Here is a 23897-nt window from a genome sequence, read left to right as displayed (position 1 = left end):
GCTAGTGGAGGTTTTGCATAACACAAAATAATGTATATGTGGTTGCTTTAATCAAGTTCTACTTCTCCTGCAGAAAAATAAACGCATAGCAGAGTGGAAATGTCTGGCTATAGATATTTTTTTCCGTCAGCCCTGCCAATGGAGAGCCAGTTTGGATTGTGAAGCTTAAAGGAACTCACTTTTGCCCCTTGATGGTAGTTGAGCAAATTGTAGGCTAAGTTCCAGCAGCCTGCAGAAGAAGGGTCCCTCAGGGAGTCTGGCATACAAAACCAGAATGTGTTTGTGTGTTAGGTTACAGAACAAAGATGTGACGCTTGCAGATGGGATTGAGGTTGCTAGTCAGCTGACCATGAGGTAGGAGAATATCCTAGATCACCCAGGCGGGCCCAGTGTAATCAGCGTCCTGTACATGGCAGAGGGAGGCGGATGGGAGAGGGTAGCAGCACCAGCAGCCCTCAGCCCTACTTGCTGGTTTGAAGGTGGAGGAAGAGGGCTTAAGGCATGCAGTGAAAACAGCCTCTGGAAGCTGGAAAAGGCAGAGAAACAAATCCTCCCCTAGAGTTTCTGGAAAGGAACAAAGCTCTGCCAATACCTTGACTTCAGCCCAGCGAGATCCATTTTGGACTTCTGACTTCCAGCGATATAAGACAAGAAATTTGTGTTTAAAGTCACGACGTTTGTCGTCATTTGTTACAGCAGCAATAGGAAACTAATACACTACTTTTAAGAATTTTCGGTGAAGGGGAAGCCCTGAAATGCTGCCACTATAATTGTTCCAAGGGTCTTCCAAGTGCACATACATGCATTCGTTCCACGAATATTTACTGAGCACCCGGTATGTTCCAGGCACCGGCTGCAGAGGTGAGCAGAACCAGCTCCCATCCCTGGGGAGGAGGGTCAAGGGGCTAGATCACCCAGGATGCTACACTGTGCACGTAGCAGGCGCCTGCCCACGCTTGCCATTGCTGTAGGGAGGAGGGGCTGGTGAGAATCTCCCTCCTTTGTATCCACTGGTCATCAGTCAGTGTCCCCCGTGCTGGATGTGTCGAGGAAGAGGAAGTGTTTGTGCTGAGAGCAAACACTGAGAGTGGCTTTGGTCAATATTTGTGCCCCTCTCCACCGTCAGCTGTTTGCCCCGGCTACCGCGAGGGCTGGGCGGCCAGGAGTCAGATGTTAGGGAGCTTGTGGCTGGCATAAGGATAGGGCAGGGGAGCTCCCGTCCTTTCAGGGGAGGGCTTGCTGATGTCCGTGGTCCCTGTCAGTTCTGGGGGCACTCGTGGGGATCCAGCACAGGGTGGGCTTGGGCCTGGTGTTTGGGCTGGTGTGGAGTCAGCGGGAGCCATGAAGGGCTCTGGAGTGGGGGAAGGCTCCAAGTCCCCTTGTGCCTACACTCCAGCTAAGCCACGCAGAGGAACATAGGGGCGCCCTGCGGTTGTGCTGTCACTTCCCGTGCGTATATGTGTGTACACGCACAAACACGTATACACCCTCCCAATGCCAGGAAACAGTCAACTACTCACCCATACACACACACACACACACACACACACACACGCTTGCAACACACACACTTTCCTCTGATGCTAGTGATTATTACCTAATGCACATGTGTCTGTGTGACTACACGCACACAACCACATACTACACACACAGCCCTCATACACACATATATACAAACTTCTTCACGTATACACACAGCTCCTCAGGCCCCAGATGGCCCAGGTGGGGCCTGGAGTTTGTAATGTGGAAAGAGATGACAGGCCACACCCATGGCGCGTGAAATATGCGTTCGGAGAGAGCCCGAGGTGTTAGGTAGCAGGGACTCCCTCTCATCCGTTGCCCTTTGAGTTAGGGTTCAGGGTGTGGCCAGGAGCAGGGCTCAGTCAGCGACTGGGGTCAGGGATCAGGTAGCCTCCTGCTCCTCCCAAAAGGGCCACGTTTCTGAGAGAGCTTAGAGCCACCAGGCCTGAGAGGTCGGTGAGTCGTGTCCCTGACTTTGGGCCTGGCCAGGCCCGGCTGGAGTGCTGAGGGGGCCCTGCGAAGAGTGGTCCTCTTTCCAGAGATCTCCTGGCCTAGGAGGCCCCAGGGTGGCCCATCCCCAGGGTCCTGCGGCGCTCGGCAGCAGCCCGGTTACGTGGCCGCCCCACCACGTATAGGATGAAACACTTTGGCACAGGCCGTGTTTGCAGGGAAAACACTCGCAACCACAAGCAAACTGCCCCTCCCTGGGTCCCTTTGCAGTGGGCCCCACACACCTGGGAGCCTCATAAAACAGCTTCCACACCTGCTAGGGGCTGAGAATCCACCCGTCCCAGAAAACCACCTGAGGTAGGAATGGGAATGGGGCTGGCACCCCTCCGGGGAGGAGCCTTGACTTCCCCATCTGTTTAACGGGAATACAACTTCCAAGCGCCTTCCACAGAAGGGTCCATCCCCGGTCTTGTGGTGGGACTTTGGGCAAGTGCCACCTCGCTGGGCCTCCATTAGCCCATCTCAGCAGCGGCCCCTCATTCCTAAGTCAGACACAGATCCATCCGCTTGGCTGGGCTGGGTCTGGAGGGGTTTGGGGGCCATGCTAGAGGCCTGCATTTAGGACAGTCCTCAGCTGGTACAGGATAAGGTGAGGACAGGAGCCACCCTGGCTGGGTTCGAACAGCTGGACACTAGGATGGGCTGTCACGCTGGGCTGGATTCCTGGCATCAGGAAGAACAGCCCTGGGCTTGGGGGTGGTGGGCCCGGGCTCTCTCCTTGGGGCGGGAGGCTGCTCTCAGTCTCCCTCACCCGGAATCTCCTCCACCTCCTCTGGCATGGCGTGGGTCCTACCGCCGGCCCTAGTTTGCTGTGTGGCCTTAGGCAAAGCCATGTCTTCTCTGGGCCTTGGGGCCCGCTTCCAGACCAGATCTCCCTGTGGCTCCTGAGGAAGCAGGCTGGGAAGGTGATACTTCCCAATGCAGAGATGCGAAACGGACGTGTGAGGGTCTCGGGTAGGGCTGCGATCACCACCCAGGGCTTGCGACCTCCGGGCTGGGGTGGGGTTCAAACGGCCAGAGGGGTGGGGATGCATTCTGGGCAAGCTTTCTGATGCTCGTCCCCGCCCCAGCCCACAGATCTCGGGGAGGCAGTGGCCAGGACAGCCATGGCTCCGGCACGCAGGGTGGGCCTGCTGCTGTCCCTGCTGCTGCCTGTGGTCAGCGCCTCCATGCCGGGCACCGTGGTCAGACTCAACAGGGCCGTGCTGAGCTACGGTAAGAGGCGTGCTGCCGGGCTACCCCGTGTGACAGGGCACGAGCATGGGCACGGTCCCAAGCGTGCCTGCGGATCTGTGAACTCAAAAGCCGCACGGGGACCTGGGTTTTATCTCCTGGGCCGCTGTGTCCCTGGCCCCCAGATAATGGCTGACGAAGTGCGGCTCGGCAAACGCTTATTAAGTAAATGCCCGAGCGGGGGTACATGTCCTGTCTGCCACGCGTGTGCGCACACACGGCTGTACTCGTGTGGCCCCGCGAGGTGGGCAAGGGTTGGTGTGGGTGTCTGCTTTTGCTCGTGCGTGTCTGCGTGCAAGCCTGAGAGTTCATGGAGATGCATATGCCCATGTGTGCGCTTGAGTGTCAGCACGTGTACTGACTTGTACGTGTGCAAACGCCACGCACGTGCCTGGGTGTGAGCACACAGGTGTGGCTGCCAGGCCTGCACATGTACATGCGTGCGTGCAGGGTGGGCTGTAGGTGCACACACGTGTGCTGTGGGAAGGCACGTCTGGCACAGAACTGGAGCTGGAGCTCTGTGGGGTTCACAGGAAGAAGACCAGAGCTGCTCTGGGCCCCTCTCGGGCAAGGTCTCTATCCTACGACTCTGCCCGTCCTTCTAAGACCTGCTTCATCCCCCGAGGAGGGCACAATGAAAAGACGTAGGCCCAGGGAGGGACAAAAGCTACCTCCCAGTTGCCCCCGGGATCCCACCAGAGCTGGGTCAGGGGTGAGAAATCAGAAGCCGTTTCTCCCAAGTCCAGACCAAACTCAGATTACAGCATGAGGCACTCAGGTCAGACAATAGAAGGGACTTTCAGTGGCCCAGGCCACGAAGCACGGAGGCAGCAGCGCCCCTGGCACACACACAGCCTTCTGGGACCTTGTATCCGGGCAGATAGGCAGGCAGTGAAAGGGGTCAGTGACCCGTGTTAGTCTGTCACTGGGGCATGGAGACGTGCGTGGAAACTACAGGCAGGGACATGAGGCCTGTTGCCTTCCGCTGGCCGTCATCGCTCTGCCTGTCCTGTGTGAGCCTCCTTTGTCCCCGAGAGCCATCCCAGGTGCACCTGCGTGTGCTCTTGGTGGAAATCCAGCAGGAGGCTCAGACCGCACACACCTCTTCCTAAGGTGGCGCTGGGTGGCTTCTTAACAGTGTCTCTCCAATCCCGTCTTGCAAACCTGTGTCAGGCGAGCACTGTAGGTGGAGTCTAGGGGCCTGGGTGTGAGTCTTGGCTCAGCCACAGAAGGTCAGGCTGGAGAGGAGTATCGAGAACATAGAGGCCGCTGGCCTTCTGCCCCAGGTCTAAGGAAACCAAGGCCCAGAGGGGCGCAGCGGTTTCCTGGTTCCCACAGTGAGTCTGAGTGAAGTCCAGGCCTCCGGACTCTTCATCTGGTGCTCCCTTCCAGCACCATTACCTCTCGTTTTCATCCCACTCATGTTGGATGGTTTAGTGAGCACCTCCCTCGCCTGGCCGCACAGGTGCATGAGGAAGCTCAAGGGCTTGGAGGCCAGACGCCTCAGCTGATCCAGCATCCCCTTGCCAGATGTCCTCACTCTCAGTAAACCGGGCACAATGTAGTACCTACGTCATAGAACTGTGAGGAGAGGCAAAGCCCTCAGAACAGTGCTGGGCACAAAAGAGGTGCTAGAGAAGTGACAGTCATTATTATTATACAAATAAATAGCAGTGAAAGCTAACATTTACTGTGCATTGAGGCTTTACAAGGACGCGGTGTGACAGGTACCTTTATAATCATTGCAAATTTACAGACAGGGAAACTGAGGCACAGAGCAGCCACAGTGGTGGTGAGTAGCAGAGCTGGGATTTGTACCCAGAATCTGAGGGACTCCAGAATCCTCAGCCTCTGGCCCCCCAAGGACAGCACCCCCACTCTCTGTCCCACTCTACTGGGAAATGCTCCTTCTGCTTGGGGACTCGGGGGAAGGCTCCAGAAGAGATGGGATTCGATCAGAGTCTTGCAGAAGGGCAAAGGATGTTCTTGTTTATGAGGAGTGGGGCAGACAAGATTTAGAAAGGCAGGGGGCACCCGGGTGGCTCAGTCAGTTGGGCGTCCGACTTCAGCTCAGGTCAGGATCTCGCGGTCCGTGAGTTCGAGCCCCGCGTCGGGCTCTGTGCTGACAGCTCAGAGCCTGGAGCCTGCTTCGGATTCTGTGTCTCCCTCTCTCTCTCTGCCCCTCTCCCGCTCTCTGTCTCTGTCTCTCAAAACTAAATAAACATTAAAAAAAAAAAAAAAGATTTCGAAAAGCAGAAGGAAGAAGGGGAAAGGCATGCCTTGCAGGGCCTGGTGTGAGTAACACTCATGGGGACCCAACTGCATCCCCCACCCCCTCCCTGCCCGTGAGCAAGTGTAACACCCTTCCAGTCTCCAAGTCCCCTCTGCCCAAGATGTGGGGCAGGCGGTGGTGGGTGGTGCGGTCTTGCTCAGCAGCTCCCGAGGACAGTCTGACCTCACCTGCTCTGGCCCTGCAGTGTCTGAAATTGGGAAAGCCCCGCTCCAGCAGGCCCTGAACGTCACAGTCCCGTATTTCCTGGACTGGAATGGAGAGGTGCATCAGCCCACAAGGTGAGTGCTCCCACCTCCTGGGAAAAATGCTTCAGTCCACTAGATGAGTGCCCCACATATTGGGGAGTGCTCCCTACCAGCTCGAGGGGGGCTTCCCCCATCAGGTACGCCCACCCTTCAGGCGAGTGGTCACAAGATGATTGAGGAGCTGGGACCAAGGTGGAGACATGGGGGTGGGGGTGGTCCTGGGGCCTCTAAATTAGCAGATTTCTGCCCCCAGGAGCCAAGACTGTAGCTCCTGGGTCCCCAGGGCTGGCAAGACCCTTGGCTACTTCCTCCAAAAGCGAGACACTGAGTTGAGACACAAGTCTGAGCCTAGGTACCCCCACACGCCCTGTAATGAATAGAGACTCAAAGGCAGCGGTGGATGGGGGCCATTTCAAGCTCAGACACCCCCAGGGGCTGGGCCATCTGTCCCCATCCATGTGGGAACAGATTGACTATTGCCAGATCTCTGGATGCCCAAGAGAAGTCATATATATATATATATATATATATATATATATATATATAATCTATCAATTTTGGAGGTGACTGGGTGGCTCAGTGGGTTAAGCATCTGACTTCAGCTCAGGTCATGATCTCGCGGTCTGTGAGTTTGAGCCCTGCATCGGGCTCTGTGCTGACAGCTCAGAGCCTGGAGCCAGCTTCAGATTCTGTGGCTCCCTCTTTCTCTCTGCCCCTCCCCTGCTCATGCTCTGTCTCTTTCTCTCTCTCAAGAATAAACATTAAAAAAATTTTGATAAAAAAATCTATCGATTTTGAATGATGGCAACTTACCAAAAAACACTTAAAACAGCTGGTGTGGAGGCCCCCAGTTTGAGACTCTTAGGGTAGGCCTGGGGCACTGCTCTTGGCTTACAGTGGAGAACTGAGAACGACATAAATACCCAAGAGTCAGGGATCCCTTAATGTTTTATAGTTGGCCACACGTGTCCTTGTTTGTAGAAGTGGGAAGCCAGCCAAGGCGGGGGTCAAGTGAAAAGAAGCAGGTTCTAGGTCAGCCTGTGTCCCAAAGAGAGTCACAGAAAGACGTCAGCTAAGTGCTAACGGTGAGACTGTTCGAGGGTGGAGTTTTGATGTGACTTTTAAAATTTATGTCATTTTGCATTGTCTGAATTCCCACCTCCAACTGTGCGAGGGAAAACATGACTCATTTAGGAAAAAAAGGAAAAGATAGCTAGAAAGTGCTTAGAGGGGGCACGTGGGTGGCTCAGTCGGTTAAGCGTCTGACTCTTGATTTCGGCTCAGATCATGACCTCACGGTTGTGAGATCAAGTCCCTGGATCAAGTCCCAGGCTCTGCACTGGGTGTGGAGGCTGCTTGGGATTCTCTCTCTCCCTCTCTCTGGCCCCTGACCCCTGCTCTCTCTCTCTCAAAAAAAAAAAAAAAAGTGCTTAGTGATCAGAATAGGCAGCTTTGAAGGGAATGAGTTTCCCATCCCTGGAGGGCTACAAGCCAAAGCTGTTGACTAGAATGCCATGGAGGGGAGTTTCTGCCTTCTGGAGCCCACCTTCCAAGATTTCCCCACTTCTGTCAGAAACCAAAATCTCTCCAAGACCCGAACAATCATCCCACTCACTTCTTGCCCAAGGCTGGGAATCCTCTCTGCATCCTTTCCCCACCAGCTGGTTGTCCAATAGTGACTTGCATGCCCCCTAGGGTGGAGAACTCACTAACTCTTCCTCATGCCATGGTTCCCACAGTCAGAAAGTCCTTCTTTATAACATCAGCAGCGTGGCTCAGAACACCCACCCCAGAGGTGATTCCAAGGTTTAATGAGGCCACCCCATCACCTCCACTCCCACCCTACAGGATCCAGACCTTGAACATCCGTGTGCCTCACTTCCACCTGAAATTCGTTGCCGACTTCGGGGTGCGATTGTTGGTAGCAGCCAATTTTACTTTCAAGGTCTTTCGGTGAGCGAATCTCCCTGGGGGCAGGGGTGGGCAGCAGGATTTTCAGGGAAGCTCCGAGGGGCAGAGTGAGGGGAGGGGAGTTAGCAAGTCCCAGAACCTGCACCCAAGCTTTCCACTTCCTGTCCAGTGCTCCTTCCCCACCCTCCAATTGGGGAGCGAGATGATGAGAGAATTTCTGAGAACCTGGACCCTGCTCAACAGCTGTGTCCCCGGGGAAGCCATTTCACTCCTGCAGCCCTCAGTTTCCTCCTCTGTGAAGTGGGATGAAACTCTGCAGCACGGTTGTGAGGGACACAGTGAACGGATCTGTTGCCGTAATTCAAATCACACCTCCTACAGGTGCTCGGTAGATGTAGCTATCAGAATTACCCCCGTGTCCCAGGCACTTTATGTGTGTTTGATTTCCAAACCATCAGTGTGGGCATCCAGAGGGATCTCTTATTTCAACCCCTCTGCGCTGACACGAACACCGTATGAGTGCTTGCTGTGGGCCAGGCTCCACGCAGGGTGTTTTCACATGGCCACCTCTTAGAAAGCTCAGCACAGCCCTGAGAGATAGGCACCGTCACGCTTATGTCCATTTCACAGAAGAGGAAACGGGCTCAGTATGGGGAGTGACTGGCCCAGGGTCTCGCAGTGAGAGGGTATGAGGAACCAGAGTTCAAGCCATCTGCAGCCATCTGCAGCCATCTGCTGCAATGGCTGTGACCTTGAGTGGAGTGTGGAGGGCTCTGAGCCTGCCCCAGGCGGGGCCATCTCACACCTGCCTGCGTCAAGTGGAGGGCAGGCTCGGGCCGTGGGTGGGGGGGGTTTGTAGGGTAGGCTTTGCTGGGTGGTGCCGCTGGGGCTCAGGAATGGTGTCCCACAGAGTCCCAGAGCCCCTGGAGCTGATGCTGCCCGTGGTAGTGCTGGCCGATGCCCATGTGGCCCAGGGCTCCATCGGGACCCCCGTGGTCAGCATCTCTGCCTGCTTCCCGCTCTTCAGCAACGCCAATGTGTCTGATGGCAGTTCCAGGTGAGTGCCTGGTGAGGGCGGGGCTGCAGAGTCCCAGCTGCCCAGCCTGTGGTACCATTTCTCGAGTTTCCTGCTCAAGCTTTCACCCAATTGCCCCAAGGGGCTTAAGAGACCCCCAGTATCACACCTGTTTTATGGTTGAGGACACTGAGGCTCAGGGAGGGGAAGGGACTTGCCCAAGGCCACACGGCGAGGTCATGTCCCCTCTACTGCGCTCCCCCCCGACCCACAGCACATGACGATGCACAGCCATTACCATACTGCTCAGGGAGGACGCTGGCCTGATGTGGCTCTTAGGGACCTCAGAGGTCTCTCCCTGCAGAGATGGGGATTCTGAGGCCCAGGGGGCTGGGACCCGTCAACCTCACTGTGAGTCAGGGCTGCATCTAAAGCTGACAGGGGCTCCCACCTCCAGAGCACCTGCTGTGTGCTGTGCAGGTTCTAAGCCCTTCACGACATCACAGTAGTCCTACCAGGAAGATGTAAGTATTCCCTTGTTTTATGAGAGAACAAATGGAGACCCAGAACAGTTAAGTAACTTGTCCGAGTAACACAGCTGGCAAACGGCGGAGTGCGTCCAAACCCCCGTAGCCTGACTCACCTCCTGCATGATGTCTACCTTCTCACATGTGAGCTGGGTGGGCATTTGGGACTGGCCTTTCTCCCCCCAGAGGGGGCTGGGCATAAGTCCGCCCATCTTGGGTCCCATGATCTCCACGTGTAACACATGACCCCTCGCCGTCCTCACGGGCAGGGGCTGCTCATGGAGAGGAAAGCCCAGAAGTTAAAGACATTAGAAACACAGCTGTCCTTCTCTGACCTCCCTTGAGGTGCAGTTCAGTGAGCTTGGGCTGAGGCTTGGATCAACATTTATGAATGGATAAAGAAGATATAGCACACACACACACACACACACACACACACACACACACACACTGGAATCTTACTCAGCCATAAAAAAGAAAGAAATCTTACCATTTGCAATGACATGGATGCAAAACAAAATGAGTCAGTCAGAGAAAGGCAAATACCATATGATTTTACTCATATGTGAAATTTAACAAACAAAACAAACCAGCAAAGGGAAAAAGAGAGAGAGAGAGTCAAAATAAGAAACAGACTCTTAACTAGAACACACTGATGGTTACCAGAGGGGAGGGGGCGTGGGGGGGAAATGGGTGATGGGGAGGAAGGAGTGCACCTGCCTTGAGGAGTGCGGGGTGATGTACGGAAGTGTTGAGTCACTAACTTATACACCTGAAACTAATATGACACTGTATGTTAACTATACTGGAATTTAAATAAAAACTTAAAGTAAAAAACCCCAAAGAACTATAGTCCTATGGATCCCCGCTGAGAAACAACTTAGACCCATCTCCCATTGTTCAGAGGGGAAACTGAGGCGCAGAATGAGGAAGGGACTCTCCTGGCTGTGTCACCGAGAACTGGAGCCCGAGCAGGAAGCACCCCCAGCTCCCTGGGCTCAGAGTGGCCATGAAGCCAGCGGGCCAAGGACGGGGCTGAGTCCGGCTTTCACGGCGTCTTCTCTGTCTCCCCCGAGCCTGACCTCATAATCACGTTTTGGCCACTTCCGAACCTCCAAGCCAGTGACCTCTTTTTTGAGGCTCAGTTTCCTCATCTGCGGGGACAATGGTGCCAGCACTGCGTCTGGCACATGGGAGTGAGGAATGGGATTCACTGGCTCCCCTGGCTCAGGGGACACCCTTGTCTCTGAGACTGTGGGCCGGGAGAAACGGGCCGGAATGGGCGCCCCGGAGCTCAGGAGCGTTTTCTGTGACTCTCCCTCAGCGTGGCCCCAGGGCCGCTGGCCCTGGTGCAGAAGCACGTCAGAGCTGTCCTGCGGAACAAGGTAAATAGACCTCCTGCCAGATCTCCCCGGGGCCAGGCCATTGCTTCCCCGTGAAGGCGTGGTGCATGAATGGGGGACTGTAGGCATGGGGGCATTGGGACTGTCAGTGCTTTTTCTAAAATAGAAGGCCATGGGACTTCTCCAATTTTCCCACGAGGGCAGGAAAGAGGCTGAGGGGAAGGTCTGGGGCAGTGACAGAGAGGACGAAATAAGGGTGGATTTGGGGGCTGCGGGGAAGGGAGGCCCCTGCTCCTGGGCCAGCCCCAGTTCCATGCCGGAGGGTGGCGGGGAGGCAGTGCTATCAGGGGCCGTGGGGCTTATGAAAAAGACCAAAGGAAGGTGGACAAGAGCATGGGCACTGGAGCCAGGTGTGGCCTGGGCTTGAATCCTGGTCCCCTCCTTCCCGGCTGTGACACTCGGACAAGTCACCGAACCTCCCTCGGACCCCATTTCCACATGCGCAGCACAGAGAGTAAACCTCCCTCTCCGGCCAGGTAGGGTGGAGTTGAGCACATTAACATCTGTGAAGAGCTTAGAACAGTTTTGGCAGAGTGAGCGCTGTGATTCCTGTCGCTATTTCCACCCTTGTCATTCGTCAGAGACAGTGCCTCTGGAGCTAGGGTCGCACTGCCAAGGGCGGGCCGCTTCTCCACCTCTGCCTCTTCCCATGCCACCCCATCTCCTGATTTGGTTCCTACAACCCCAAATCAACCCACTCGGTGCCATCCCACACCCAACAGAGGCGGGCCCCAGTGTTCCCGTCTTGCAGATGGGAAGACTGAGACCCAAGGGCTGAAGGCAGTACAGCCTGACCTGGCCCTCTCCTATGCCACCTGGTCTCCCCTGGCCCAGCCCCAGCAGCTCTGTCTGGACCAGGCTGTGACCACCCTTGGCCTTGTGGTCTCTCCTTGCCCCACCTTCTATCACACTGACCTCGGCTTAATACACTTCTCTGGCTGCCCACTGTGCCCAGAACTCTGGACTTGCTCGCTGACCACTGCCTGCCCTCACCGTGTGCAGCACCCATCCCCCAGCTGGCCTCTGGGCCCCAGTGCAGCAGACTCCTTGACCCAATTGTCCGGGCCCAGCTGTGGTCTCCTCCTGCTGTGTCCCACTGCCCCCGTTCTTTCCTCGACGCTCATGGGCCCCAACTTCTTTGAATACTCAGTGCCCAGGAGAGGTGCTGGAAGATGCCCACTGGGTGGCCGAGGAAGGAAGGGATTCCAGACCTTGGTGGGCCAGAGGAGGCTTCCAGACTGGGACCCTAGACCCTCCCCGCCTCACCCCTCCAGCCCCAGTGCCATCCTAACCAGCCTCCGCCTCTGTCTTGCCACAGCTGTGCCTGAGTGTCTCCAACCTGGTGCAGGGCCTCAACGTCCACCTGGGCACTTTAATTGGTAAGAACTGGGGCCCAGGGGGAGGGTACTGGGGCCTCTGAGCCCCTTCTGGGGTCCCTAAGACCCTTCAAAGGGCCCCCCAGTCAGGGAGATCAACCGTAGGATGACTGAACAATTATTGATGGACTTGGCGAATCTCCAAATTCTAGAGTCATGTCTTCGAATGTTTGCCGTGTGCGTGCAGGTGTGCACATGCGTGTGTGGGGGGGGGGCGGGGGAGTACATTCAGTCTGCAGTTGCCTCCTCCCCTGCCTGGAGACCAGAGGCCCCATTGTCCCCTGGTTTTGTTCCCACATCTCCCACGTTCTTTGCCAGACTCTTCCCACTGGCAGTTTGGGGCTTAGTGTATTCTATTTCCCGCTGGACACCTTCTCCGGCAGGCTTCTCTGACTCAGCACGTGAACTCAAGCTCGCCTGCTCCCAAGTGCCCCTGCCCCCACTTGCCTTCTCAGCCGCCATCCACCCATCCAGAGGCGAGCCTCCCTCTCCTCTCCATCTTCCGTCTGGCTTGTCGGCCTCTGATTTTTCCAGGGGTCTTCATATGCAGGGGTACTGGGAGTATACTAGGAGCGAGGCCTGTGGGGGTAACCCCCCCGCCAAGCAGACCCTGAGACAAGCTGCTAGCCTATGTGGCCTGAATGGGGTGGGTTCTAGGGGTACTGGTTGGGGAGGGGTGCCTGTGGGAGGGGAAGGAAGGTGTATTCTTGAGCAGAGGCGCTATGGTGGGCAACTGGGGCTCATGCCACGGGGGGGGGGCTCTTGGCGGCCGAGGCCAACGTGCCTGCATCCTGCCCGAGGGACAAGAGCTGGGGTGTTCATCTGCCAACACTGGTCACATCCCCACTGCCCCCCACGCCTGCCTCCGCTACCACGGCCGGGCTCCCAGGGCTCGGAGCCACAAGTGCATGGTCCACGTGGAAGCGTGGCTGCAGTAGTGACCTGAACAAGGCTGGGTCAGGACTTGCTCTTACGACACAAAGCTAAAAGCTGCGAAAGCAGGCAGGCCTCGTTTTGTTCCAGCGGTTGTTGATCCGCATTAATGACACGCTGGCCCTGGTGGGGCGCCTGTGCGGCTCAGTCGGTTAAGCGTCCGACTTTGGCTCAGGTCATGATCTCACGGCTCTGGGTTCGATCCCTGCATCAGGCTCTGTGCTGACAGCTCGGAGCGTGGAGTCTGCTTCGGATTCTGTGTCTCCCTCTCTCTCTGCCCCTCCCCCTCTCTCTCTATTTCTCTCTTAAAAGTAAATAAACATTAAAAACAAAAACCCACTCTGGCCATCACCTGCCCTGCCCTGGTCGGGTCAAAGAGTGCATCCTTTGTTGATCTGGGGGTTATATGTTCTCCCGAGCCTGGGCATAATCCAGGGCTCCCTCCGTTTTCCCGCAAACCTGTCTTAAAGATGCTCCTGTTGGAAGCACACCTTCCTCTATCTGAGCACTTTGCCCGGGATTCTAGTGCTTCCCCATGTCACCATCGCTGCCTCTGTAAAATCCAGAGGCGTTGACTGTCGGCAGATACGCCTTGCAATGGGAGTCAGGGCTTTACCTCTTAGCTGTCACGCGCGGCGTGGGACAGGTGTGAGGGGACAGGAGGCAGGGCGGCATGCTGGTGTCAGGTCAGGAGGGACGGCCGACAGGGTCCGTGTTTATCTGTGGTGGGTTCTTCAGTGAAGACTTTCGTATCAGGGTAGCTTTGGCTTTCTTGGGCAAACGTTCAACAACAGTCCCGTGAGGCGGCCTCCGTCCCCCCAGTTTCTAGACGGGAAATTGGAGGCTCCGAGTCTAAAATCCTCAGCACGGTGCTAGAACCACCCATGAGCTGGCTCACGCTGGCTTTCTCCTCTGCACGTGTCCACCCACTGCTCTGCCCACACGTCATGGCCCGACTCACCGTCCCCGCAGGGAACAGTCCTTGATTTGGCCTCCTCCCCTCATTGCTGCAGCTCCCCCCCCCCGTACTAACCTTAACAGGAGGCACCGAGACATCAAGGAAACTGGACCTGGAACCAAAGGACATGAAGTTAAATCCTGGCTTTGTTGCTCAAATGCTGTGTGGTCTCAGGAAGTCACTCCACCTCTCTGAGCCTGACGAGTTCAATCCAAACAAACGGGGCTCAAAATCCCTATTTCTCCCATGTGCTGCTATGGGACAGCACAGGGTAAGTGCCTGGCGGGCAGTAGGTTCAACAAACATTCGTCCCTCCCTTCTCCCTCGTGGAGTTAGCGCCATCAAGTTGCTTGTGGCTGGGCTCATAGCAAAGACCAGCTCTTGCCCTTTTCTTTGAGGAATTAAAAAAAAATCTGGTAAAGGAAATCTAAACGTCCAGCCCTAGGGGACTCTTTATACGAGTCACGTACACCTACGGCGTGGAGTGACAGGAGCCATTAAAAGGCATAACTTAAAAGGGCATTTAATCACCCAGCAGCATGCCTGGCAAAATACAGTATAATAAAAGCTAATATTTACTGTAGTATTATTAGCTCCGTTTTACAGATGGAGAAACTGAGGCAGCCTGCCTTGAGAGCCGTGCTCTTGACTAAGCTATAACGCCACCCCGTAAAGAAACCACAGAAGGACCCAAAGCCACACACGGCTTCAGTGCAGCTTTGCTGAGGGGAGGACAGATGGCAGGGAGTTAGTCTCTGCAGGAGAAAATACCGACAAAAATAAATTTGAGATTCTGGGCTATATTTTTTCCATCTTTCAAAAAAAAAAAAAACCCTTCTGTATGTCCACAGTGCAGGATTTAAACATTTTTAATGTTTTTATTCATTTTGAAAACATACAGTAATTTTCTCTTTTAAGTGTCCAGTCCTCTGAGTTCTGACAAATGCATACAATTGTGTAACCACCTCCAAACTTGAGCTACAGAACACCTCGCCAGCCCCACAGATTCCTCTGGGCTGCCCCCCCTCCACCCACCCCAATCTTCTGACGGCCACGGAGCTGTAGAAATGGAGTCATACTATATTGCTTTTACAAGCACAAGAAATTTCCAGAATACTGAGGAAACAAAATTAAATCCAGAGGAGACATTAGAAAATCAGACCAAAATCTGATGGACACACACACACACACACACACTTTGGTCATTCAGAGCCTTGGAGGACCTATTGCTAAAAGCTGGGTTTTCTTGACCGCAGGGTTGAGGCTTCACCTGCCACGCCGGCTAGCCTAGCTGTGTCCAGAGATGTGGCTCCCACGAGTGACTCACCCTTTGCAACCTTCCCAGTCACAATATTCTGAGCTTTGGGGGAATTTGCCTTATAGCAATTGGACTGTAATTGGAACAAAAGTTTCCCTGAGGGTCTCTTGGGGAGCAGCACTGCTCTGCTCCCGCAGTGCATGGTCCCAGGGGCATGTGCCTTTGGACTTTCTGTAGGAGGCTGTGTGATCAGGTGGAGAGAGACAGACAGGTATACAGTCCTGGGCACAACTGAGCTCAACAAACTCTGTGTGTGTGTGTATATATGTGTGTGTGTGTGTGTAAAATGGGCTCCTAACCTTACAGGCTCGTGGTAAAGATTAAATGGGACAGTGTAAGTCAAATGTCCAGACCTTGACACATGTGAGCTCCGTTCTTTTTCTGCCGTCCCTTCTTGCTTTCTTCACGGGGTATTTGTGCCTAGAGTGACCCTTCCCTTTCCTTCTAACTTGGGGTCTCTAGTCTTCCATTGATTCGGAAAGCGAGAAACCAAAACTGTTAGAATTGTGTGTAAAGTAAGAGTCCACAGGCTGTAAGCGGCTGAATCTTGGGTGTGTGCATTTTGTGACATAAGTTCACTTACTCAGAGACCTTTTTTTTTCTTACCTCCTCGGCTTCTTGGCCTGGGTATTCAGATAATTGAGTTTTCTGGATAGAAGAGGCATTGGTAGGTAAGGCTAAGGATGCCATTTTTTCTTCTTCATCCCACTTTCATTTAGGCCTCAACCCTGTGGGTCCAGAGTCCCAGATTCGCTACTCCATGATCAGTGTGCCCAACATCACTAAGGACTACATTTCCTTGGATATCAACGTAAGTGCCACCTTGTCAGCCCGGAGTCCTTGGGCTTGTTGCTTCTGGCATCTTTGGACTACAGGAGGGAGGAGGAGCTGGAATGGCCTTCCAGGCGGGAGCAAGGCATGCGGGCAAAGGTGTGAGGCTGGACAGCATGTGGCATATGGGTGGGTGGCATCTCAGAGCCCCAGGTTCTGTGATGGAGCCACCACCCGCTGAGGCCCCATTGCTTTTCTCCCTTTCACCACCCCCCAACCCCATAGGCCGTTCTCTTCCTACTGGGCAAGCCCATTGTCCTGCCCTTGGACGCCACCCCCTTTGTGCTGCCACTGCACGTGGGTGCTGATGGAACCATGGCAACCGTGGGTCTCTCCCGGGACCTGTTTGACTCTGTCCTCCTGCTGCTGCAGAAGGCTGGTGCCCTCAACCTGGACATCACAGGGCAGCTGGTGAGGGTCGGACCTGCTGCCCAGGGCACGTGGGACAGGCACGCCCGGTGGCCCAGCCTGGGGAGGCCCCGCAAAGGTCAAATCGTGGGTGGGGCAGCTCGAGATCTGGGGCCACGGGTTGGCTGTTGGAAAGGTTAAATGGGGGTTACGGGGAGGCAAAAGCTGGTCTCGCTTGGGGAGTGGCTGCCCTCAAACCTGTCGTGATGTGGGGACTGATTTCAGGAGTCGGGTGACAACCTACTCAACACATCTGTGCTGGGCCAGCTCATCCCCGAGGTTGGTGACATTTTCGGTCATTTCGGGGGCTGAGGCCCAGCTGGGACTGGAGTGGGGGAGTCTCTGGCTGTGGGGTCTCTGCTGGCTCATATGTGTCCCATGCGGGCTTCAGTGCCTGTCCTTGTAGCTGCACCTGCTCTATCTGAGGAGTGCCCCCAGCTCCTATGCTCTTTCCCTCCTATGCCCTCATCCGGGCACTGCCCTCTGCCCAGAAGGCCTTTTCTGCTTCCTTTTCTCTCATTCATCTTCAAGACCAAGCTCGGGGTTACCTCCTAGGGGAGGCCCCGACCCTTAGCCTGGTCCAGGAGCCTTCTCAAGCTCCCTCGGCCCCTGAATTCCTGTCCCTCCTGGCACAGATCACAAGGCTACCACCCCTTCAGGCGGGGCGTCCCTGAGGATGCCGGCCTGAGACCCAGTCACATCTGAGCAGAGACGGAGGGGTGAGGAGTGGAGAGTCCACCCAGCCTTTGCCCCTAGGTGCCCTCCTCCCTCTCTCCCTCCCCTTGTCCCCAGGTGGCCCGCTGGTTCCCCAAGCCCATGCCTGTGGCGCTCAAGGTGCAGCTGGGCGCCACGCCCGTGGTCACACTCCATACCCACAATGCCACGCTTCAGCTGCAGCCCTTCGTGGAGGTCCGGGCAGTGGCTTCCAACTCAGCTTTCCGGTCCCTCTTCTCCTTTGATATGGTGAGTGAGGTGGGCTGGTGGGGCTGGCTGGGAGGGTGGTGACACCCAAGACCCCACTTCAGCACCACTTTCCTCACTTGCTCTGCTCTGTTCACACTGGGCTCCTTGCTGTTCTTTCACTATGCCATAACATTCCTGCCACAGGACCTTTGCATGTGCTGTCCCCTGTGCCCAGGACACTCTTCCCCTAGCTCTTGGCATGGCTGGCTTCTCCTCTTTCAGGTCTCAGCTTAAAAGTTGCAGCCCTTTTTTGGGGGCGTTTGGGTGGCTCAGTCAGTTAAGCGTCCGACTTCAGCTCAGGTTGTAATCTCAAGGTCTGTGAGTTCAAGCCCCGCATCGGACTCTGTGCTGATAGCTCAGAGCCTGGAGCCTGTTTCAGATTCTGTGTCTCCCTCTCTCTCTGCCCCTCCCCTGCTCATGCTCTGTCTCTCTCTGTCTCAAAAATAAATAAAAACATTAAAAAATTTTTTCTTTTAAAGTTTCAGCCCTTTTCAGAGCAGGCTTTTTGAACCACCCTGAGAAAGCTAGGCCCCACCAGCCCTCTCCATGCTCCCACTCTGCCTTCACAGCACCTGCCACTCTCTGCAAGGCCCTTGTCTGGTTACTTTGGTTATTGTTCACCTCCTCTGGCCTGTGAGAGTTCCCAAGGGCAGAGACCTGGTCTGTCTCGTTCACACTGTGTTTGTCCCAGGGCTGTGTGCAGGGCCCGGCACCTCCGGGGGCTCCACAAACACCTGAATCAGTCAGGGAAGGGGTGGGAGCTGGTGGCCAACTGAGGACTCCCACGTGGCTCTGTGCTCTTTGACCTTGCTCTCCCCTCGTGCCAGGTTGTGAACCTGAGCCTCCAGCTCTCTGTGTCCAAGTTGAAGCTTCGGGGGACCACATCTGTGCTGGGGTAAGGAAGGCCTCTTGGATCCAGCAGCCTCAGTGTGTTCCTCTGTGCAATGGGCCTGCAGCCCCTTGTCACAGCGTCACCCATCAGTGTCGGGCAGGGGAGCCTGGAATGCAGCACGTGGTACATGGTGGGGGCGGGGCGGGGGGACTAGGCCCCAGCACTAACCCTCCTGCTTCTCTTCCAGGGATATCCAGCTCGCCGTGGCCTCTTCCAATGTGGGCTTTATTGATGTGAGTGTGGGGCTGGGGTCTCCAGAGACCCCCTTACTGGGTTGGGCAGGCCTTGAGCCGTGTGCTTGCACATGAGTGCACCTGTACGAACCACCGTGATCGAGCTTCCTCCTGGGGTGCCTGGGGACAGCGGCCAGTCTGTCTTGCCCAGGCTGTCTGTCGGCTGGTCAGTCGGTCCGTCAGCCTCGGTTCTTCAGTGGGGCCCGTCAGTTAGCCTGCCTGTCACTGCCTGGTGGTCGATGACCGGTCAGGCCAAGAATCACTGAGTCTGTCAGTAATCAGACAAGCCAGCGTTGGACAGGGTTGGCTGTTCCTTCAGTCATGTGCCGTGGCCGGGTCGTTAGCCACCACGCCGTCCTTTGCTGGCCGGCCTGTCAGTCAATACGGTCCATCAGTCTATCCACCATCAGTCCATCTGTCCATTGGTCAGCACCAATAAGGCAGCCGGTCCCCTGGCATCGGGCAGTCTGCCAGCCACCTGTTGGGCACACAGGGTCAGCCAGGTGCTGGTCTGTCTCCTCTCCCGAGAGCGGTTCCTGGGGGCCAGATGCTCAGAAAGCTGTCCTGACCCCAGGAGTAGCTGGGCTCTGCTTGGAGGCGGGACTGGGATGATCTGCCCTCCTCCCCACACCCGTGCCTCTGCCATTTGTGTGCCTGTCTGTGTCTGTCGTCGTGTTCATGTGTGGCCCATCTGTCCATCTCTCTCGGCCCCTCACTGGAGCGGGCCAACGGCCTCCCCGACTACGTGGCTGTAGACAGATCAAGTGCACCCACTCATGGATGCCGTGTTCAAGAAGCCCCTGCTGGATCACCTCAACGGTGAGCCCCGCCCTCCATGCCAGCCTACGGTCCCCTGCTGACCCTCCTCTGCTCCAGGTTCCCTTCTAGCCCCCTACCCACCGCCAGGGCTCAGAGGTTATGAGGGTGGGCGTTTTTAAGTTTTTTTCCCCCTCCCTAAGCCTCAGGTGTCCCTTCTGTAAAATGGGTCTAATAATAATGGCTCCCACTCCCTGGCTGTCTGTGGGACTCAGTCACGAGGCATGTGAGGACTTCAGCACGGGGCCGTCTCCTGGTGGTGCTCCCTTGCGGCCCCCTGGCTGACCTGTTTCTCCTTCCCCTCCTGCAGCTCTCCTGGGCATGGGGATTGCCCTCCCCAACATGGTCAACCTCCACTACGTCGACCCTGAGGTCTTTGTTTACGAGGTGAGAGCCTTTGGATGTGACCACATGGGCTTCCTCCACCCTCAGGGGAAGGCTGGGCTCAGCGAGGCAGGGGTGCCTCCCACCCTTCTTTCCTGCTAGTATGAACAGTGGGGTCTCTGGGTCAGCCAGGCCTGGGATGTCCTCTGTTCCTGTCAAGACCATGCCATGAATCCTTGGCTGTAACGAGACGGAAAATTTCGGATGTTTAGAGACATTGGTACAAGGGTCCTCAACAAATATGCCAGGACACATTAGGGGACTCAGTTATCCCACAATCTATGCCCTGGGCTGGGGGCACAGCCTCTTTGGTGTCTGTGGAAGATGACACACGCAGGCTTCTTCTGGTTTTATACACAAACCTCCATAGGCTGGATGGGGGACAGGGGCTTCCAGACCCTTCTAAAATCACCTTCCCTGATGGGAAACTGTGGGCCCAGGGTGAAATTCCATCTTCACTGCCCAGGGTGAGACCTTACAACTTCTTGCCATGTCACCTGAGATATAAATGATAATATTCTTTCTATTCACTCATCAAGACGTACAAAGGACAGAAAGCTTAGCCAAGGTCCCTCAAGCCCAACATCTGTGTGGGTTATTCACATCTTCCGAGTGGGACCACTGATGTTTTCCCAGGGATGATGCCCATGTTGCTTTAGAACTATGGTCCGAAGGCACTTGGGTGACCCACTCCCCCACCCCCCCAAAAAGGAACAACTATCACATGTTGGAACTTGGGCTATTAGTGAAAATTTCCCGGAGACTCTCCCAGATAGGCAAGGTCAGTGGCTGACCCACCCACCGGGGTGCTCACCAATCTAGCCAACTGGGTCCAAAGTCAAAGGTCTCTAGACCAGCACTGTCCAAAAACACGTTCTGTGAGGATGGAAATCTGCACTGTCCAACATGGTAGCCGCTCTCAGCCGCTGGGCACAAGTGGCTGTTGGACACTTGAAATGTGGCCAGTACAACTAAGAAGCTGAATTGTAAATTTCATGTAATTTTAATTGGCTTTAGTTTAATAATGGCTACTGCACCGGACCATGTATGAGCTACAGGTGGGCAGGGCCTGGGTCTGGCTTGTCTCCAGCACGTGGAACAGGGCTCGGCTTGCGGCAGAGGCTCAATGAAGATTTGTGGAAGGAATGACTGGATGACCGGCAGGCCCTGGGCACGGTTCTGCAGTGCAGGGAGGGAGGATATAGGGAAGGCGTCTGGCTCTCCCGGGGAGACCCGGACGTGGAGAAGCTGGTCCCAACGGCATCCACAAGCACGCACTGAGCCCCAGCCCCATGCTGGGGGCTCTACCTATGTGCCCTGGCTGCATCCTCGTTTTAGGCCTATAGAGTGGCCACTCCCAAGTGACAGCAGGAAGCTGAGTCCCAGAGAGGCGAAAGACGGCCCTCAGGATACCTGCAGCAAGAGTGGCAGAACATGAGCTCAAAGCCGGGCTGATGGGGCGGCTGGAGGTCCTACTGGCCCTCGTGTGGCCTGTGACCTGGCCCATGGTTTTCCTTGCCCTCCAGGGCTACGTCGTGATATCCAGCGGACTCCTATACCAGCGCTGAGGTGGGACCACCAGGGGAGCTGAGAGTGGGCCGGCTGCCTGCTTCAAGGTCTCTCTTGCCTCAAGCCACTTGGGAAACTGAGGCAAAGCCACATTTAGCCATCACCGGCAAGCCAGATGATCCAGCCAGGCTGTTTAATCTCCACTGAGTGCCTGAGCTCCCCTCCCCCCTCCCCTCTCCCTCTTTCCCCCTCCCCCACCCTCCTTCCCTCCCCTCTTCCCCCTCCCTCCTCCATCCCTGTGAGCACAGACCATTTCTCCAGGCTGTACAGACCTGTCCCCTCTCGCATTAAACATTTTCTCGCTGCAACCTCCAGCCAGACCCAGTGAACTCTGTGCAAACCTGAGGCTAGTTGCCTACGTCCAATTCTTGGGTCCTGTTTGTCCCCGGAGCCACCAGAGCCACAGAAGAGGATGTGACCACATCTCTGCTGACTGTATCTATTGACTCCCTCACCTCCTTGCCCCGGGAAGCTCATATTTTGAAAGGGGACCCTGGAGAGCAGCACAGATGGCTGGCAGTTACCAATGTCATAGTGGCACTTTAAGCACTGTGTCCTCAGCTGGTGGCATTTCCCCTCTACAGTGTCAAGTCCCATCTTGTTCCTAGCACCTCAGAAGAGCCTCATGAGTCAGGCAGGCAGGCCGTGGGGTTTCATTTGCCAGATGCAGGGACTGAGGCCCAGCAAGGAGAGGAACATGGCAAGTCGCAGAGTGGGATGGTGGCAGACTTCTAGCAGAGGGCCCTTCCAGGACTCCAGGAATAAGATGTCCAGTGCCCTCTTCCATCACCAGCACCCCATCTGGGGTGTCCTTGGGTCACAAGCCTCAGGTGACAGGGAGTGCACTGTCTTCTTGGGCGGCGTCTCTGTCTTTGGCTTACCGGGACACAGGTAAGGGTCCGTTGGAAGGAGGGGACTTGCCTCCTCCTGGGCCTGTGGCCTCTAAGTCCTTTCCCTTTGAAAGCTCTTCAGACTCAGCGGCTCACGCACGACAAGATGGCCTAGGGAAGACCAAGGGACGCGAACCCTGGCAAGCCAAAGCCATGTGATTTTCTTCCCTTGATAAGCTAAGCTCTTAGCCAGACAGAGTGTTCCTTCCTGCCTAGATATACGGGATTCACATTCTGTTTATTTCTCTGCGGGAAAAGGCCTGAATTCCCACCAAGACCTTTGGTACAGTGTGACACTAACAGGTCACCCTCTAAGGGTTACAGGTTCATCCCGACTCGGTGTGACAGGCGGAGGGGCCTGGAGCGACCCCAGGGCCTGGGTGGTAGGGAGGGGCACGGGCAGCGCTGAGAAAAGGGAAGGCCCGACCCTAACATCCAACCTCGCGATTGTGCTCAGGACAGCACGGCTGTTATTTCATTTGCTTGCTTAGTGAATTCATTCATTAATCCTACTTTTATTTGGACTTAAAATGGGCTCAGTCCAGGGCTAGGTGATTTGGAATATGACAAAGGCAACAATTTTAAGAATACAGACCCAACCAGGAGAGAAAGTTAATAGCTTAGAAAAGGATTGTAAGCTCGGTATATAGGGTCCATCTATTAAGTGGCCAGTCCAGTGATCCAACCTTCCTTCCTTCCTTCCTTCCTTCCTTCCTTCCTTCCTTCCTTCCTTCCTTCCTTCCATCCATCTGTCCATCCACATATCTACCCATTTATCCAATCAGCTTCCTCACCCAGATAGGCCTTTGTTTGTACCCATGATGTGCCTGGTTCTACAATAGATGCTCCTTCGAGAGGAGGGATGAGCACTGGGGAGGTGGCGGCTGCATGCAGACACATGTGGGTGCTTACAGAGGGAGTCCGGGCCCTGGCACGGGCAAGAGGCTTTCAGATCGGATGCACCAGAGGGGTGGGGTGGGGGGTGAGGTAAGCGGTCTGGTTTGTTTGGAAAGGGCTGCAGAGAGCCTGTCCCAGGCTGAGGCTGCAGGGTGGCAGAGGGGGTCACATTCTGGGCCAGTTGGACGGTCTCGCAGCCACACGACTAAGTGCAGGAAGCCCCTTCCTCTTGCACGCCCCTCCCCTGCCCGCAGCTGAGGGCACACTCACTCTAAAGGGGAAACGCTGAAACAAATCTGAGTGTGGGAGGGTGCATGCAGAGCAGTGGGACAGTCACTGCTGACACGTGGGGCAGAGAAGGCGAGCCTGCGCCCTCTCAGGTCTGGTCTGGCTCCTTCACGGGTCGCGTCCCCCCGCCCCCCACACACACCTTGCACACACTTTCTCTCTGAGCCGTTGCTCTTTCTCCCCCTGGGACACCTGAATCTGAACCAGTTTACCCCTGTCCACCAGCTCAAATGCAGTCTCCCCTGGCCACACCCAAACCCCTCCACCCTGGTGACTCTGACATCCTTCAATTTCAGACCACTGTCGTTGGGGCCTGTGGCTTCCCTCACAGAGCCTAGCACGGCAGGTGCATATAAATGTGTGGTTAGTGAGCTGCTGACCGTTGCGTATGCTTGGTCCGGGCTTGCCCCAGCCCCCAGCCCCAAGAAGCCGCGTGGAGACCAAGCCCCATAGGTAAATGGGGGAGCCACCTTTGTTGTGTCC

General features: G+C 55.7%; 1 protein-coding gene across 1 annotated transcript; it reads left to right on the top strand.

The window, feature by feature from the left end:
* The first annotated feature begins 3137 nt into the window (after positions 1-3137).
* On the top strand, positions 3138-21338 carry BPIFB2 (BPI fold containing family B member 2). The gene is made up of 15 exons (XM_030308980.1): positions 3138-3246; positions 5742-5835; positions 7651-7755; positions 8624-8770; positions 10580-10640; positions 11977-12037; positions 15963-16054; positions 16300-16485; positions 16708-16761; positions 17275-17445; positions 18273-18340; positions 18525-18570; positions 19326-19389; positions 19697-19773; positions 21297-21338. Exons 1-15 carry the CDS (start codon positions 3138-3140, stop codon positions 21336-21338), a joined length of 1377 nt encoding a protein of 458 aa, XP_030164840.1.
* The last annotated feature ends 2559 nt before the right edge of the window (positions 21339-23897 follow it).

This window comes from Lynx canadensis, chromosome A3 (assembly GCF_007474595.2).
Source record: "Lynx canadensis isolate LIC74 chromosome A3, mLynCan4.pri.v2, whole genome shotgun sequence".
Taxonomy (NCBI): Eukaryota; Metazoa; Chordata; class Mammalia; order Carnivora; family Felidae; genus Lynx; species Lynx canadensis.
This window is presented reverse-complemented; position numbering and strand designations above follow the sequence as displayed.

Bases quoted from the DNA above. Each gene is read 5' to 3' on its own strand.
- BPIFB2 (XM_030308980.1), top strand. From the start codon at position 3,138: ATGGCTCCGGCACGCAGGGTGGGCCTGCTGCTGTCCCTGCTGCTGCCT. The intron at 10,641-11,976 runs GTAAATAGACCT...GTCTTGCCACAG, and splicing joins GAGCTGTCCTGCGGAACAAG to CTGTGCCTGAGTGTCTCCAA. The intron at 18,571-19,325 runs GTGAGTGTGGGG...ACGTGGCTGTAG, and splicing joins CCAATGTGGGCTTTATTGAT to ACAGATCAAGTGCACCCACT.